General features: G+C 46.9%; 1 protein-coding gene across 1 annotated transcript; it reads left to right on the forward strand.

Moving 5' to 3' along the window:
• The first annotated feature begins 11,109 nt into the window (after positions 1-11,109).
• On the forward strand, positions 11,110-13,199 carry LOC119385821 (phospholipid scramblase 3-like). Its single transcript, XM_037653198.1, has 4 exons — positions 11,110-11,259; positions 11,508-11,678; positions 12,113-12,271; positions 13,143-13,199. Exons 1-4 carry the CDS (start codon positions 11,110-11,112, stop codon positions 13,197-13,199), a joined length of 537 nt encoding a protein of 178 aa, XP_037509126.1.
• Positions 13,200-19,467: the final 6,268 nt, after the last annotated feature.

Here is a 19,467-nt window from a genome sequence, read left to right on the forward strand (position 1 = left end):
CGTCCCTCCTTTAGCCCGGCCATAGCCCGCCCACTCATTCAGGGTGTAGACGCGCGCATCGCGTTCCATTTTGTCGGAGCACCTCTCAATATTGCCTTTTTGATCCGCTAGGTTGTGCGTTCTGGCGCTTCAGTCACACTAGAAAACTCCACTGGCGGGGCGCGCCTCTCTGAGCTGCTTCACGTCGCAGAGGTTTGTTCACTAACAACCAGCGAGATGCCACAAAGGGTCTGTGGCGCAGCTTACAGCAACCTCGCAATCCCTTCGAGACGGGCTGTTCTCGCTGCTGACGTCGCGTTCAAGCGAGTGCCAGCGCTCGCTTGTTGGAGGACCAGCAATGTTGGGAAGTTACATCTGCTGTGGTCAGGAGCGGTGACTCTGCTGTAAGTGCCCGTACACATGCCAAGCAGCGTTTCGATTGCGTGTCGATGACATTAAAGTGCGCGGTGGCTCTGCTGCAAGTTCTCGCACGCACGTGGGCAGTGTTACGTGGCATTCAATATGATACACTGACATCATCCTATTGATTGCTTGCACGTGACGTCATGACGTAGATTCTTAACGTATCGGAGCACCAACACGGCGGCTTTGATGTTGTCAAGGCAGCCTTATCTCGTGGCGGTTGACCTAGTTCAAGGTGATACTACGCCACCGGAACATTATTGGCCTCTGTGCGTGCATAACAAAAGAATCTGCATGTGATGTATTGATAAATTTAACGTGAAATTACAAACTTCGCCACCCCCTATGTTTGTAGTCCGACATGGCGATTTCAATGACGTCAGTGCAAGACATCTACTGGATGGCTTGCACTGACCGATTAGTTCCTCATCCTTCGACTCAATTCTAAATTTCCCCCTTTGTATTAACCGCCGGTTTCATGAGCGATCTCCCGTAGTGGGTAAGAGCCAAGTCTCAAGGGTCAAGCAAGCAAGCCAGCCACCGGACAAGGTACCGCCCGATTCATGGCCGGTCCCACCGGGTGGGCTGTGCCAGGCGACTAAGAAACAAACCACCAACCAGCCAGTGACCACCGGTTCTGTGTGAACGCCACGGATTCGTTCCCGGTAAAGGCAAAGGAAAACCAATTCCGATCGCCTGTCTTGCCGTGATCCAAGGGCTCAACACCATCGCCATGTCACAGGGTACGCGAGCATGTGTGCAAACTGAGGAAGGGAGATGGCATGTTTTCGTTTGCGCATAGCTCAACCATTTCATTGTAAAGCCCTCGATAGCGCTTTGGTTACCGACTGTGCATTACGTTAGACTCTTCATTGCGTACTCGGGTGGCATAGCAACGCCGGTGGGCCTTCAAACCCTTAAAGAGGCCCTGCAACATTCTTTCAAGTAATCATTGAATGGCTTCAGTGAAGGTGTTTATTGCCTCACGAATCGATGTCCGCAAAAATTTTTAGAATCCGTCAAGTACGAGCGGAGTTAAGAGATTTGTCGCACGCTGTAATTGCTTCCTCGCTCTCGTCCCGACGAGCGCGCTGGGAACTAAGCAGGGAGGGATGGCGCGGGGGAAAGAAGTTAAGTCACGCGGCGTCACGACCTGGAGCACTTTTTCTTTGTTTTTGTTTTCTTAGAACACGCGGCTTACTTTCAGTGAGATTGCGAGCGCGCGCGCGCGGGAGCGTGGTGGCCTCCCGCGGCGGTCGCGGTAACTATGCAGCACACGATGCTCAAATCAGCCAATGGCCATGAATTTGGGTATATGGCGTGGTCATTTGGGTATATGGAATTATTTGTAGAGAGAAGAGGGAATGATTTTTAGCTGACTTTGATAATTAATTGTAAATTCTAGGCCGCATGCTGCGCTATAATGTTTGGCTCGCGCATTCTCAGGAGCCTCGACTACCGATCAACAGCGTTTTCTGTCCATGCTGAAAAAGTGTTGCAGGGTCCCTTTCATAAAGCGGTAGTGATCAACACTGCTCGTTAAACGTTATCGTTCGCCTAATGCAATAAAACTTCTCGGTGAGTGTGTAGTGCAGGAATCCTACCCACAGCTGCTTCGCATTTACATTTTAAGCGAGGCTTTTATCACCAACGGGCTTCAGCGGCGTCGTACGCTAAAAATCCGGCGCTGGCGAGCGTAAAGAAATGCGGCCCTCGAAGGAGCGCTGGTCAGATGCGTACTTGTGCGCGCCGCTTTCCAATAACTGATGCTCTCTCGATCGTGAACCTGTCAACGATCAGCCGTTTCGGATATTACAATGTGATCTTTTATCGAGATGACTCGTCATTTCACGTTGCCACATTCCATTGTTGCATTTCGTTGTTTCACGCATGACCGTCGTTGTCGCCTGTAGCAACTGAAGTGCTGCGCTGCTAAGCATGTTGATGAATGTCCAATGCCCGGCATGGAGGGAGGAAACAGTCAGGAGGGAGCATTGTGTAATGCGATATGATGAAGAAAAAATAACATGGCTGATCCCTCCGTCATAGGAATTGGTATAACACGAAAGTGGCACGTGTCTTGACAGAAGTTGTTGATTGTTTACTTTACATTGATATATGAGACCTTGTACACAACGTCTATTGATGTGTGACAGCTATAGCACCGTTTCCCGTGGATGCACTCGCGTTGACGCCTAGTGGCAAATCTCCATTCCGACGACTAACGCCCATGATCATGATTTAACCATTGTGGTAGCTGAAGTTGTCAACATATACCTGGACCCAGTATGTGGTGAATGTCGCGCAAAGATGGCATAAACAAGCACATAATAAACACTGGTACTAGATCTTAACATCTATAGAGCACAAAAGGAAGAAGGCACAGAGATACGACGCGGACACAGCACTTCACATTCTTTCACTGGTACTCGGTATTCACTCCTTCAGAGCGTTGTCAATTGAGGAGAGAGACGGCAAGGCGTGCACTCTCGAGTAATAGGGTAACATACCCCTATTCTTATGCATACACTACCACCACGACCTGTTTTTTTTATGTAGCGGCCGTGCTACCACATTGCGTTTCAGGAACGCGGGAGGCAGAGGTTCGTAGCTTCAGCCGTGAACGCTCGAAGGCGTTTCGCTTCCCGCTAGCGTCTGTCCGGCTCCACCGAGACGTGATATTGGCCGTCGACATCGTTGCCTTTCTGCGACGCTTATTGCAGCAGTTTTATTAGTCGGTCGTGCTATCGCACTCGAAGCAGTAGGAATAGGAGAAACACCGTTGGTGCATATGGAAGCTGCACTATACTACAACGAGCCCTCACACGCTAACTCGAAGCGAAAGGCAATGAACGTAACTGCGTCTAGAGCGCCTCCTGGATGCTAGCGCGGCCGGCGTTCCTCTCTGGAATCGTGGTGCCCTAACTGCGTTGTCACCGAATCGCTCCCTGTCGGCGCTCGTTGGTGCCATGACACAGTACTTCACTTCACCGCTCTCAGGCGGCAGCACCACCACGTCCCTCCTAGAGTTACTCTATATGTTACCTTTAGGTAGCAGAGTTGCGCATCTGTCTTCCAAACGCCGCTAGCAACCATGCGTTGCGGAGAAGCTGACACTCGAGCCAATTTCTGTATGTCTCGATGGCGCCGCTGCAGCGAACTGGATTGACACTAGTCATTCACAGTAAAGTTAATCACCGGTCTTCGACACGCCAAACATGTCGATCGGTGACTCGGTAGGCATGTCGCCTGCAAAAACGGAGTGCGTCTTCGCCGCATAGCTGTGGTTGCTAGCCAGACCTATGCGCAACTATGCTACCTAAAGGTATATGCTACCTAAAGGTAGCATATACAGTAACTCTAGCCCCGCGAACCAAGAGCACCGTGCGAGAGAGAATGTGTGAGAGGTATAAGGCGCGTTTGTGGAGCAGCGTGTATCGTCGTCGGCAGCGCAGTGGGTAGAGCGCCGGGCACCTATCGTCGCGGACCGAAAGGTCGTGGGTTTGATTCCCACCGACGGAACTTTTCTTCTTGTTTTTCTTTTTCATCATTTAGTGCACATTCTATGAACGTCCTATCTGTGGCGGAAATACGTCAGTGAAGTCTTGCTGGTCCCCGACATAAAACACTTTCATGTTAAAAAACAGTATATGCACACACACGCCAAGCTTCACTTGCTCCGATTTTCCGATAGGGCAAGGGCTCCCGAAACTTTTTTTTAGGTACGTTAATGTTTTCTTCAAAGGCTTCAAAAGAGTTGTTTCGTCACCTCGTACTGTTTCTCATTCCACTTCCTATATCAGTCATGCAGAAACCAACGAGCCCCGTTCGTTGTGCTCCCGGCCTCGAGTACCTGGCAGTCTTAGATCAAGTTATAGTGCAGCAGCAAGTGGAACTCGCAGAAGGTAAGAAGAAAGTATAGAGAAAGTCTGGTGGTAGCTGCAAGTAACAAAGTTGATGTGGCGGTTGCATCGGCACTATATGTGGTGCATTTGATAGCTTTATTGAGCGCTTCCTTCCTGTCGTCTAACATCCCTTACTTTGTTACTTGGAACTGCAGCCACACTTTGCCATGCAGTACCAAATAGCCTGCATTGACGCCCTTGTTCAGAAGTATAGAGGTTAGCCATACATTTTTTTTTTTCCATTATTGAGGCAGCACTACCACAATAGGCAGCAAATGTTTGGGGCTTCAAAGCGCTTTGCGTGTGCTGTCTTTGAGTTAAGCAAGAAGTACGAGCTTTAGAGTACAATGTTTTTCGCTCACCGTGGGCGCCTTGCGCTTGCTGCGCTACGGCGGCTTGAAATGCAACTACTACGAAGAATAATCTAGAGCAGATACAAGAATCTGCTTATAGGCACACGTATTCTTTAAAACTGTTATTTAAACCGTGCAGTGGTAATGAATTCATTGGCAATAAGCATCATTTCTGCGAGTATAAATTGCTTACCGTCATCAGCCAATACGACGCAACCGTGAGTCGCCCGCCGCGTTAGGCCTAGCTCTCCAAACGACAACCGACGTCAAAAACAGTGGATATTTTCCCACCAGTCTTTTGCTGAATGCGTGAGATTGGAGGAAGTGGTAGCCTATGCCAGCATGTATTTATTAATCATAAGTTACTTTTGAAGTTGGGCCAGTTTGGCCCTGACGAGAGCCGTGACTTCGATGGGTAAGGACATGTCTATTGACGCGAAGTTTTCAGGGTAGGCTTGCATCTCGCACATGCACAGTCGCTTCGACACTATTTGTTGAGGAGCCCCCTATTCTAAAGCTCCAATATTTAGACTTGACGGTTGCTTCGCTTTCGTCTCTGTGCTGCTGTCGTTACACACACGCTCACGTCACGCATACGACTGACCACATCACACGAGAGAGAGAGAGAACAACTTTATTGTGGTCCGTTACAGACGTGGGGAAGAGCATCCCCCGCGCCCACCCGGCTATTCCCACGTGGGGACCGACAGGTCTAGCCTGTGGGCCCTGTCGCGGGCGTATCGGACGGTCAGGATTTGGTCTTGCGGCTTCGGGCTGTGCAGCATGGCTTCCCATCTGGGCTTGCTGTAGGTTGGGCCTAGCGACCCGCACTCCAAGAGCACGTGAGCTAGGGTAGCGACCTCCTGACCACATGCGGTGCAGGAGGCGTCAGGGCACTTATGCGGGTAGATTTCGTTAAGGTGTGCGAGTGACGGATACGAGTGTGTCTGCAATAATCGTAACGAGACCGCCTGAGCTCTATTGAATTTGGGGTGAGGAGGTGGAAACTCTCTTCTGGCCATGTAATAATATTTGGTGACCTCGTTGTACGTGCTTGGAGAATCTTTGTGTGCCCCGTCGAAGTCGGTTGTCGAGTCGTCGCCCGTAAGGTGAGCGGTGCGGTCAGTTAACGCGCGCGCCGCTTCGTGGGCGGACTCGTTGGGGTTGACGGCAACTCCCTCGATCGAGCCGACGTGTGCGGGGAACCAGTAAATGGTGCAGGTGTGAAACACGCTATTGTCACGAAGATTAAGAATACGGGCCGCTTGCTTAGCGATGCGACCTCTTTGAAATGCCTTGATGGCGGTTTTCGAGTCACTGTACACCTCCCCGCATCGATCGTCGATCAGGGCGAGGGCTATGGCGACTTGTTCTGCAATTTCTGGTTTCGAGGTTATGACAGTGGCGCAGTTGGTTACCGATCCGAGTGGATCTACGACTGCGACTGCGTATTTCTTGCCGTCCTTGTGCGCGGCCGCGTCGACGAAGCGTGCGGGTGCGCCGTTCTTGCCCAGTTGTTTCAGTAGGGACTTGGCCCTCGACGTTCTTCGCCCTTCGTTGTGGACAGGATGGATGTTGCGTGGGATCGGGGCGACCGTGATTTCTTCCAGCGCCGCTTTCGGTATTCTTGCATAGTCGTCGCCGCCGGAATCGCTGGTGGGGTTTAATCCTAATTCGGCGAGGATTCTTCGGCCGGTCGTTGTGCCAGATAGTCTTGCCAGTTGCGATCCCTTTTCAAAATTTTAAAGCGAGCTTTCCTGCGATGAAGTTAGCCCAACTAATCGCGGTTGGTCATTTCTGAAAACAGCATGTTCAAGCGCTGTTTGCTTGCGCTATGACGAGGAAAATGTAGGCTCGGCTCTGTTGATACAAACACGGACAATAGACAAGCCCCGCACGTGCATCTTGGACCTCCCCTCCACTTGAAACACAACAGGCACCGCCATTAGTTAGGCGAATGTGTAGCGCAGGGAAGCGCAGTTGCGGATGGTAACGCTTTACGGAACCCCTAAAGATACTAGATGAGAAGCTACGTGCTTGGTATGGCATTTTGCATGTAGGTCAGTGAACTTGTTGAAGCATAAATTCGCACATGTTTATTTTGCTAGGCCGGTATGGTTTCAGAACCTTTAGTATTGTGATTTCTCGTATTCATGAACTAATAAGCTGTCCCTGCACGAATATATTGTAAAATGGCTGTACGAAGAAGGCGTTATACAAATCAGCTGCATTCGTCGATCTGTTGACCTCCCCTTGACGTCTGTTTTCTTACGTTTAATGCTTTGATATTAAGACGCTTCTGGCGGGATATGTTATTCGAGGCCAGCTTTTTTAGATGTGAAGCATCCTGTAGCGGAGTTCAATCCAATGGTGGTGGTGGTGGTGTGCGGCGTGACCACCCTTACTGCGCATGCGCAGGCCCTCTCCCCAAACCTCCTCTCCCTCTCCACTTCCCATATCCCCTGCACCTCTCCACATCCCCTCTCCCATTTCCCCCTCCCCCTCTCCACTTCCCCTTTCCTCTCTCCCTCTCCACTTCAGCTTATCCATTTCCCCCTCATCCTCCCCTTTCCCATTCTCCCCTCCCCTTCCTCCTATCCCTCTCCACTTTCCCTCTCTCCCCTTTCCCTCTCTCCCCTCCCCCTTCCCACTCCCCCTCTGAAACGCGGGCTTACATGCCGAAATGCTGCTTTGCATCGCCTCATGGTCCCCTTTAGCGGGAGATGGTGTGAGTTTTTCTTATCGATCGCATTCAATTGCTAGTTATTGCGTATATAGTACTGACAGCTAGCCTTCTTTATTACCATGTTTCATGTATTCTAATTGTATCCTGATCGGCATTAATGTATAATGCACCAGTGTCGATCGCCGTGTACGGTTGTTTCGTTTTTTTTTGTACTTAACTTTATGATGCCCGCATGAAAATGAGAAAATAAACTTTGGAAAATGTAACTTTCTATAATTTGACGTTTACGCTTTCCAGCTGTTCTTGGTATCGAGACTTCCAACCGTTACGTCGCCAAAAACTCGACTGGCCAGTTCATCTACAATCTGAAGGAAGGTGAGAACATCTCTCGTACGCTTCGTCTGTATAGTAACTCGTGTACTGCGATGAAAACGTCCGATGAAGCAAAGACAGTTTCGGTGCTGAGTGCCACAAACAAAATCGGACTGCTTTAGCCTATCTGTAAACGCACCCGCCACGGTGGTATAATGGTGATGGTGCTCGACTGCTGACCCGAAAGTCGCGGGATCGAATCCCGGCCGCGGTGGCCGCATTTTCGGTCGAGGCGAAAATGCTTGAGGCCCGTGTACTTAGATTTAGGCGCTACAGTGTGCAGAGTTGGGCTAGTTGATTTAACTTCATGGTAAAACAGCGCAAAAAGACGAAGACACGAGATGGAGGACCACACAGGACAGGCGCTGGTCCTGTGTCGCCACCAGCGCCTGTCCTGTGTGGTCCTCCATCTCGTGTCTACGTCTTTTTGCGCTGTATTACAATTAGATTTAGGTGCACGTTAAAGAACCCCAGGTGGTCGAAATTTCCGGAGCCCTCCACTACGGCGTCCCTCATAATCATATCGTGGTTTTGGGAATTTAAACACGAACATTTATTAATTATTATCTGTAAACGTGTTCGGCCTCCTGAAGACGTGGACAGCAAAAACGACGCTGGGGACGACACCTCGTGACGCTTTGCCGAACCACAATGCGTTGTACAGGTTTTCGTGTTACATGAGTGTTCCTGTCGAAGAAAAAAAAAAAGACTTAAGTCGCTGAGGAAGCCTAACGCCAGCATGCTAAGCACACTACGGTTATAGATAGCAAAAATACGTCCTTGTGGTCACAAAACTTGGCGCCAAGGCGTAGAGTCACCAACCCTGGTTTTCGCGCTGTGTCATCTGGAGCGCGATATATTCGGCCAATTGGCAGTACCTCAATAGAGTAGCTAAAATTCTATGTTATCCCTGCAGCAGAAATTGGTATCGTGCCGCTGACGAATGAAGTATGTTGGAGTAATACAGAAACATTTTGAAACCAGTGTTCCAGACTTGATAACCAGTCCTTTAGTCACATATGTACCGGAGCTGTTGTAGGATCTGGCGCACAATCTTAAATATTTGGAGGGCGGAGGAAAAAATGAATTAGGCTGAAATGAAAAAAAAATAATAAACAAGGCAAAATGTTCTGTTATCCTGTGGCACGGATCTTGATAAAGACAATTCTACTCACCTCGCGGATGTTGTTTACCGACACATGTCCCTGTGACTATAAAAGTTATTTTACTGAGATAGCATTTATATGGACAATTGAGGCGCTTTTTTGCCGTCACCGTCATGTTCCTTATAAAGTACAAATCGTTTGCATAACCCCACACTAGTACACCGCGTACCATTTTATGACTCCCCAACTTTGTCCTTTATTCGGCTATTGCAACTCGTCTAGCGACTGAGTCGTGAATAATGTGCCCGCACAATACCACTCACTAAATGAGGAATTCAGAAGCGTCGCTTGAATTGGAACTTCATTCGTTAAAGCTGTTAGCTGCCAGCCTATGGTTCGTATAACATTCTAAGTTGTTGCTATCGCATTCATTACTTCGACCCTGTGGCGAAACTGTATCTTTTTTTTTTGTTACAGATTCGAGCTGTTGCGCGAAGTATTGCATAGGGGCAAATCGATGCTTCGTGATGGACGTCCTGGACCACGAAGGCCACGCTGTTATGCGTTTCGAGCGGCCCCTGCGATGTGTGCACTGCTGCTTTTTGTGCTGTCTGCAGGTGAAGTTTATGCATATTTTTAGATACTCTACTCGGCGGCTAGTTTAACGCTCGTGAAAAAGTTCTCAGAAGCACTGCCTTTGGAGAGCTCGAGCTTTGCTTCGAGTGCAGTGACAAGGCCTTAAATCAAATTGAATGGCGAGAAAACGATGCGGGGGCTGCACTTATGAACGTATGACGGTCTTTGCCAGTTGGAAAGATATGTGAAAGAAGATTTCACAGTTTTAGTAAGACTTTAAACGTTCAACATACAATATCATTATACAAACGCCTTTCTACATTGCGTAAACTGTAGACCTCTTTTTGGATCATTTGGTATACAGTGACAAGCAAAGCGCGAGGAAATATTGTTTTTACAGGAGTAGTGTGCAATCGAAATATAACTGTATAGCACATAAACGGCATTACTTAACTTGCGGGATCTGGTGTACTCGTATACCTCAGATATGAAATATAGCAATACTGTGAAGCCACTGTGGCGTAGACAGAGGGGAGGGGGGAGTTCAGGGGGTTCAACCCCCCCCCCCCACGAAATTTTTAAATTTTGCATCTGTATATATACACGCACACATACAAACGCACGCACGAACATACATAAAATATGCTTTAACCACCCCACCCTCCGAAAAAAATTTGTGGCTACGCTACTGTGTGAAGGAGTACCTTGTAAAAAATCAGTGAAAACAAAAAAGCAAATTTCACTCAAATGATTCCAGTGCACTAATGTTAAATGAAAATACGCCGCTGGGGACTGTTATATAGCAACCAAATAATATAGTACAATAACAAACGCCTATGTTTGCACTGGCTTTGTTACTCTTGTCTTGGAGCAATCACCAGAAAACGAGCGTACGCAATATTTGTTTCTTTAACGGCATTCAACGCGATAACGTCGAAGAGTCAGTGTCGCAGAAATCGCGGTCTCAGTGTCGGCGGCGTTGTCCGTGAGCGAAAAATGCCGACGGACGCAAACATGAAAACTCTCAAGGGTTCCTCATGTATTCGCCTAAGACGAATCGAAGGCGAAAGCCATCTTTTTTTTCTCAGTCGATGTATTGATGCTCCCCTGCCCCCCCTCCGAAAGCTTTCTGTACCTAACGTGATTTCGCATTGCCTCCAGGATCGGAGGCATTGCAAGCTTTCTGCGTCTCATCTGGTTTTGCGGCGGCTCCGTGATCGGCCCACCTCTGACCAAGCGACGATGTCGTGTGGTGTCGTCACCAAGTGACAGCACGTTGTGCTACGTCATAGCGCCGTCGTGATGACGTCACGAACTTTGGTGACTTGTGACGTCATGATGACGTCATCACGCGATGATTTTTGCAGCACTCGTGTTGCGCCGACGCCGCCGACGGTTAATTTCCGCGCTTGATGAGGCATCTAAGGCTTTCGTATAAAAAGAAAATCTGGGTTGTAGCAAGAATTCGAACCTATAGGCATTCCGCGCGGCAGACCAGCGCTCTACCTCAAAGCCACGCCAGTCCTTGAAACTGGTTTGGAAAAATACCTTATACGGCCGCCATATCGGGCGAGGAGTGGCGTTAACAGATGTAATATTGCGTGGCAGACGTGCAGAATCGCAGCAGGTGTCACGCCATGCTAACTGCGTAATGACTGTGTGGCTTAAAAATACCCACCCATTGCAAGTACACATCATAAACGATCATTATGACCACGGTCATCATGATCATCATCGTCATCATCTACAACAATAACAACAGCAGCAGTAGCGAAGTGTGCAGCGACATAGTGCCCGTATTGCCTTCTTCACACGTAGTGGTTACTTCGCCGCAACGCAAGGCTATCACTTATGGCCTAGTGGGTGCCTCGCAATTGTACTTGCAGTTAGCGCACTCTGGGGGAGTTTGCGACGGCAAAGTTTACGCGCACAGACGTCCCCTTCCTCACGAAACGGTTAAGGTGCCCACCGAGAAATGGAGCGTGACAAGCAAATGAGAAAGCTAGGGATGGGAACTGGGCCCGAAACGCTACCGCGCCCCCCTCTTAAATGCGAAGCTTAAGCGCCCTCCAAGTTTCTCCACGGCTTTTCCTATTTCACCATATAGGTAGTGGAAGTTCAAGCTCCACCAGGAACTCTCATCGGCCGTGTGTGTCAACTGTGGTCCATATGCTATCCGTCGTACGGAATTTACGACACAAGTGGGAACAAGACGTTGAGTATTGTGGGTCCCTGCTGCACCTACAGCATGCCCTTCTGTTGCGACGTTCAGTTTCAAGTGAGTGGGCGTGCCCTTCATCTCCATTACATTTGAATGCAGATCAAAATTAAACATTTTCATTTCATGTCATCATTATAAGAGCGTCGGCACTCGAAATGCGACAGGAGTTATGACGGAGAGACGTAGGGGTTTCTAGTACAAATACCACATTATACTGCAGCTTGCTTATGATAAGAGTTTGGCAGATGATTCAGTCATTAGACTGAAGTCGGATGATGACATTGTTGCATTTTAAATGCATATATCGTTTCTTTGACTACCTCCCAGTCATTTAGACACATATACCGATAGTGTATCTATCCGCCAGTGACGTCACACACACGCACGCGCGCGCGCGCAAACAAGCACACGCACGCACGTAACGGAAAAAGCAACGAGGTCATAGCCTCAATCATAAGAAGCTGTAATTCCACCACGTGTTTATCTCCAAGGTTAAATCAGCGAACGGCGTGGAAGTGGGGAAGATCACCAAGCAGTGGAGCGGTGTCGTCAAGGAGGGATTCACAGATGCCGACACCTTCGGCGTCACCTTCCCGATGGACTTGGACGTCAACATGAAGGCCAGCCTGATTGCGGCCACTATGCTCATCGTAAGCACCACATTATATTATCTGTACTACTCGCTCGTACAGTTAAAAAAAAAATCCTCTACGATAGCAAATATATATATATATATATATATATATATATATATATATATATATATATATATATATATATATATATATATATGACGAAGGCAGGACCTCCTGCCGAAACGTTAGTAAAACTTGTTTCGCACGTTTTGTTTTCCTTTCTATATATATATATATATATATATATATATATATATATATATTATATATATATATATATATATATATATATATATATATATATATATATATAGTCTATTGATAGTGTTTTTATGCAGAGCATTTTTAATTTTTTTTGCCAGGCAGGTACACCTTTCAAAACTGATTTTATTTATGTCTGGAAAAATGAAGGTGCGTTGAGAATGGAATCGGAAATTTACTGCACACTCGTCACTCGCAGGCAGCGCTCGGTCACATATAAACTTTTCACTCGTGTAATATTTGCAAGAAAACTTCGTATCATATGAGTAACTACCACAATAATACGGCCCGTTCGCGAGCGAAAATTCGAAAATTAGGGCTGTCGCTTCCATCCCGAAATTTATACGCTATGTTAGTTGTACTTGAATAAAGGCTCAAACACTACCTTTCCCATGTCGCCTTGATTGATCACCGTGCCGCGCAAAAAGAAATATCTCATTTGTATTCACGACCAATCCACAAATAAAAAAAATATTTTAAGCTCTCTACTGAAACACATGCAGAATGGCGAAGTGTAATCCAGATTCCTCCTCCTCTCTCTCTTTTATGGCGGGGCGCATAGTCGTGTGCCCATTTTGACACATAAAACACCATGTGTTGATATTCTTCGTTCATTTTATTGCAGGACTACATGTTCTACGAGACAACATGCGGCCAGGGCTCTGGTGCTAAAGCCACATGACGTGCTTCAGGCTACGATAGGCTGCTGCTATTCCACGCCTTCTGCCTAAGGCTGCTGCAATTCTACGATAACAAGCAGTCGCACGATCATACTTTGTGGGGTCTGGATATGAGCCGCTCTCGGAACACACGGAGACAGCTCACGCCGTCCGACAAACCAACACTTGTACATTTATTAACCTCTTTTACATACGACGAGCTCGCCTGCCGAATTTAATACACAACTAGTAACACGCTAAGTAACCTTATACAATGCCAGTACAATACCCGGAAAACATAACACCCACCCAAGACAACATAAGACATACAATGCACTGCGAATGCGGCGTCGCCGATGTTCGACTCACCACGTGGGACCCGCGAGAAACGAGCCGCGGTAACGTCCCCCACGGACCAACTGCGGGAGACGTCCATCCACGCACGCAGCCAAACCCCCAAAGATACTTGCCGCTATTTTCTGTATGCCGGTCTATCCTCGCCGACAGGGCGGCACCACCGTGCCACCTTATACCGCGCGATCACAGCGCCATTTCTCGCACGGCGGCTAATCTTCTGGACGCGTGTGCGCATGAGGCGCAAACGACTTTACAGGGGTGATAGCACTCCTACAACTTTGGACTGTGGCTTTTACACACACACACAACACACACACACACACACACACACCACACACACACACACACACACACCACACACACACACACACACACACACACACACACACACACACACACACGCACGCACGCACGCACGCACACACACACACACACACACACACAACACCACACATACACATATATATATATATATATATATATATATATATATATATATATATATATATATATTATATACATTATATATATATATATATATATATATATATATATATATATATATATATATATATATATATATATATATTGACAGTCAAGTGCGCATCGCATAGGAACTCTGGTCGTTTTTCTTTTTTAATTGAGAAAATCGGAACGCTATATATATATAGTTTAGATTATCCACTCAAGCCGCTCCCATAGCAGCGAGACCATGTCGCGCTTACGAAGTTCTGTATCTACGCGGCGGTGTCATTCTCTTGGCGCTATACTCACGGTCATGTCACGTTCACACAAAACGCACATATAATCGCGCATATATAATCGACACGCATGTATAATCGACCTCACGCACACGTAACATACTAGTAACATACGCGTAAACGCAAAGACGTAAGCATAGTTGAACCTAGGATGCTTCACATGATTGAGAATTTAAGATTGCGTCGAAGTGTACATATTTTTCTACATGGTGCTTGCCTAAAGGTGAAGCAGGTACTCCACCGCTGTCAATTTAGAAAACAGATACATGCAAGCAAAGAGGAATGTAGCGCGGGTCAAGACTGAAGAAGAGGAAACAAAAGCAAAAATATGCGGAGGCTAAATTTTAGTAGTTCGATTCATAAATTTTGGCGGAACCCGTTATAAGTGTTCCACGCTTTTATACTTTCAAAACAAGAGATTCTTGAAGGAATGTTTGGAACAACTCTTCCAAACATTGTCTTTAAAAGGTTTAAAATACGCTGTGTCCATGTCTAGGTACCTTCACTTACGAAATTGTTGGCATGCACCATCATAAGGTGTGAGTCGCCGTAGCCTGCACTTCGACCTGCGAGAATAACGTTGCGATAGCTACGCCGAAGAAATATTAAATATTAAAGTAAAATTGTTTACACAAAAATTTTTGAAGCCACCAATCCATATTAATGTAATATCTGGGGTTTAACGTTCCAAAACCACGATATGATTATGAGAGACGCCGTAGTGGAGGGCTTTGGAAATTTCGACCACCTGGGGTTCTTTAACGTGCACCTAAATCTATGTACACGGGCCTCGAACATTTTCGCCTCCATCGAAAATGCAGCCGCCGCGACCGGGATTCGATCCCGCGACCTTGCGGTCAGCAGCCGAGCGCCATAACCACTGGACCACCGTGGCGGGGAAGCCACCAGTCCAAGAGGCCATGTGGGAAACTAAGTAGATAGCTTAGTAGAACAGAGATGGCGCTGCATGTCTGTCACGGCTAAAGTCACTTTAGTCACGGCTAGAGTTACTGTATATGCTACCTTAAAGGTAGCATATACAGTAACTCTAGTCACGGCTGTCGCACGTTAGCGCTTTCAGGTTTGCTATGTCGCAAATGTTTCACAAAACACTGGCACAAAGTCTCGGGCACAACTGCTATGGCAAGTCGGCTCTTTTAGAAACAGCCCTTTCAAAAATTCTAGTTCATGCAGGCGCGTCTGATCATTAATAGTTAGATTCGAATTGATCGCAAGGCTTGCATGCTCTTATCGACGCGAATTCGAGCGAAATTAGATTCACGTGCGGATTTTGCATGTTCCTTTGCGCTTGCAATAGCAGTACATCGAATGAATTAAAAAAAAAGCGAACATCACAATAAGGGCAATATATGTAGTATGATGAAGTCTTCTCCTGCGTCCCTATAATAAGGAAAGCAACCTTGGAGAGGCACGAAGTATTGGTTCAATCTAACAAACACAAATATTTCGTAAAATAAAACAAGAAAAATGTCATCTACTCATTTATTGATAAGGTTACAACGCTACTGCATGGAAGAACATTGCAAATTGTTTAAACAAATAGCATTTGCTATATCAGTTGTACACTATGGTGTACAGGTTACCATAGTAACCGGTTTAAGCAACTACCGACACACACACACACAAAAAAGCTTTTCATGTGTATAGCTGCTGTGTGCTTTGCGTTGTACTTCACTTGTTTACACCAGAATATTTAGGTATCAAGCATAGGAAGACAAACGCTATGCGTTGGGCTCAGTGTGGTTCAGTAACGCTCCTCGAAGAGGACCGTTGCTTAACCGCACGAAGACCGTGACGAACTTGAATTTATATTTTTCTCTGAAGACACAAATACAAGTTCGTTTGCAAAGGCTCGCGCTTGAACCATTTTGTCGGGTTACCGCGGATACACACGACAGCATTGAATTGCCAATGCTATAGGTGTGCATAAATGGATCGGATCTGTTACCCTTTCCTTGTGTTTGAACTCTTAACTTTTTCAGCGACAAATCCGAGCCAAGTAACACGTTCTTTAACGTGCACCTAAATCTAAGTACACGGGCCTCAAACATTTTCGCCTCCATCGAAAATGCAGCCAGCCGCGGTCGGGATTCGATCCCGCGACCTTCGGGTCAGCAGCCGAGTGCCATAACCACTAGACCACCGTGGCGGGCGTAAGTTATCCTTTAAACGTCATTGTAGTCGGCGTACCTGGTAAGCGCACGATGTGCACAAAACTCCTCCATTTACAAAAACATGTCGATCCACCTCGTAACGCTTTACTCAAAAAAAAAAAAAAAATGCAGCATAGATAGCTACTCGCTGACTGCTTCGCATGAAAGCGATTCCAACAGTGCATGGGATCTGCCGAATTTTATTTACTGCATGAGTGGCTAACGAGGCATTGGAGTGTGTCAATAAAAGGATGTCATCGTCATCAACCTTCTTATGGCGGTCGCTCTCTCTCATATGACATTCAATGATGACCACAGATGGCATCGTCTTTTTTATTACAGCTTCATCTCGCGAATGGCGTTCAGCGCTCAGAAGAACTGTGCCAAAGACACTCTAAGCATAGGCGTGCACAGGGTTCCCCGTCAGGGGGGGGCAAAGGTAGGCAAAGGTTCACCGCAGCGCCCCCCCACCCTACTAAGTCACTGTATGGGGCAGATTTTGCGCCCCCCCCCCTCTTAGGTGACTAGAAGGGTCAATGTACGGGGCTGATTTTGCGCCCCCCCTCTTAGGTGATTAGGGGGGGCGGCTGCCCCCCCTGCCCCCCCTGTGCGCACGCCTATGACTCTAAGTGTACGTCCAGACTGGTGCAAGCTCTTTAGAGAGTACATTTTGTGGAACACAGATAGCGCCCAGTGTTCAGTTTCGCAAAGCGTCGTCACAAAAATATAACTGTCCATAATAAGAGCTTTCTTAGTACGAAGTTCACATCTCTTAATACCGTAATATAAGAGGTGCGGTTTACTCATCTGCAGTTTTCACTACGATAGAAAGGAGCTTAAAAGCATGAAAACTACCTTCCGGAAGTATAACTCGACGTTTTAGATTTGGCGGATAAATAGCGTCATGATATAAAAAAATAAAACCAGGCAGACAAAGAAAATAAAAACACCGGACGACGACAAAATGCATTAATCGTTGAAACCTGTTCTGCCTTAGTTACTACGCAACACCAAGCTCTGTCATAACGCTCACCACCTTAGTGTTTTCACAAAAAATTACCGATCTGATTTAAGCCTCTACTGAAGTACTGCAGGACTGGCTAATTCCCCGGCCAATGTGCTGTCAAAATCTGCCAATGAACTGACAAAATTGGCGGTGCATGTCGAAATCATTAAAAATAAATCAGAAAGCACATGTGCTATGTGCTATGTGCTATGTGCAATGTGCTATGTGTGCAACTTTCTTCGCCAGTGCATCCGGGAAGCTAAAGACAACCTAAAGAAAACCTAAAGTATTATGCTGTGCTTATTTCAAAAATATTCTCTTCTTCCTTGTGCGCCGGTCGACTCCTTGCTTTTCCTCGTAACTTTAAGTATATAGTCATGCTGGGTATTACGTCAAGTGTATCACTCACATGCGTCGCCAATGGCGTGTGCAATTATCGTTGTCTTTCGGATTCATCCTCTGTGATTGCTTCAGACATTCTTCACATGGATTAGAGGGCTTGAATATTCTGAGTTCATCCGTGGCCTCACTGCAAAAAGATACTCCTACACACTCAAATACCGATAGGCTTTGAAAGATATCTCTCAGATATGGGATCCAAGCCTTACTTTCGAAACTCCATTGCTGTTGGTATGTTGCGCAGCCCTCCAGCTATGAGAGGTGTTCCAGCTATCACCTTACTCAAACTGCAAAAAAAAAACAAGAAAAAAAAACAAAAAAAAACATGAGTGATATAATAGACGGTTATGAGACCCACGCTGTTCAATCTTCACTCCGTACCCACAGCCAAGATATTTCTTAGTGTAGTAATTACCCGTATAATACAAATGAGTACAATTATAAGCTTTTTAAAGTTTCGAGCTATGTTCGTATCGGGTTGACCTTGCTGCTTTTCTGTTTTCTTGCCTCTCTCTCTCTTTCTCTCTGCTTATCACACAAACACTTGGAAGCATAAGAACATTGCTTTCAATTTTTACAGCAGAGCTGTCATGTTCGAGGTTTGCCGTGTGTCTTTGATAGAAAATCATAATCATCATGAACCGGCATGCACTCAACCGCATCCCCTACGATCGGAAAGCGAGTGTCGTAACGCTAGGCTATCCAGGCACGCTAGCAGAGCATAGCATAGCGTTGTATAGTATAGTATAGCAAGGGGGTGAGAAATTAAAGTGAGGGTGAGGAGCATAGATATGAGGGTGAAAGGAGGGAAAGGAGGAGGGGAGAACGAGTACAGAGAGAGAGAAAGAGAAAGACAGAAATAGAAAGAAAGGGATTAGAGAAAAAGATAGAAATACAGAGAAACAGACAGAGAGCGAAAGCGATAGAAATAAGCACACACAAAAAAAAGATAGAAAAAAAGGAGAGCAAGCATAGCCATGTATTGTATAGTAAGCAAAGGGTGGAAAAAAAGAGAAAGAGGTGAGAGGGTAAATGCCTAGCCAAGCAGGAGCAGCTAGGTGCCCACAAGCTCTGCTGTGACCCAGCCTTCGCAAATTTTTTAGATGCGAAGCATCTTATGGCGGAGTTCAATCCGGTGGTGGTGGTGTGCGGCGTGACCACCCTACTGCGCATGCGCAAACCCTCTCCACACACCTCCACTCCACATACCTCTTCTCCACCCCCTCTCAGCTTCCCCTCCCCTTTCCCCTGCCCATCCTCCTCTCCCCTCTTCCTTTCCACTTTCATCCTCTCCACCTTCCCTCTCCCCCTTTCCACTTCCCCTCTCCCCTCCCCCTTTCCACTTTGCCCCTCTACACTCCCCCTCTGAAACTCCCCCGAAACGATGCTTCGCATCGCCTCATGGTCCCCTTCAGCGGGAGATGGTGCGAGTTTTTTTAAAACGCGGAGCACTTTAAGGGACCGGGCTGTCGTATGCTGTCGTATGCTGTCGTATGCTGTCGTATGTTGTCGTATGCTGTCATCGTATGCTGTCGCAGCTTGGCGTAACGCAGGCACAACCACGAATAGCATAGCCATCTGTAGCATATTGAGC

The sequence above is a fragment of the Rhipicephalus sanguineus genome, chromosome 3, assembly GCF_013339695.2.
Source record: "Rhipicephalus sanguineus isolate Rsan-2018 chromosome 3, BIME_Rsan_1.4, whole genome shotgun sequence".
In the NCBI taxonomy this organism is placed as follows: domain Eukaryota; kingdom Metazoa; phylum Arthropoda; class Arachnida; order Ixodida; family Ixodidae; genus Rhipicephalus; species Rhipicephalus sanguineus.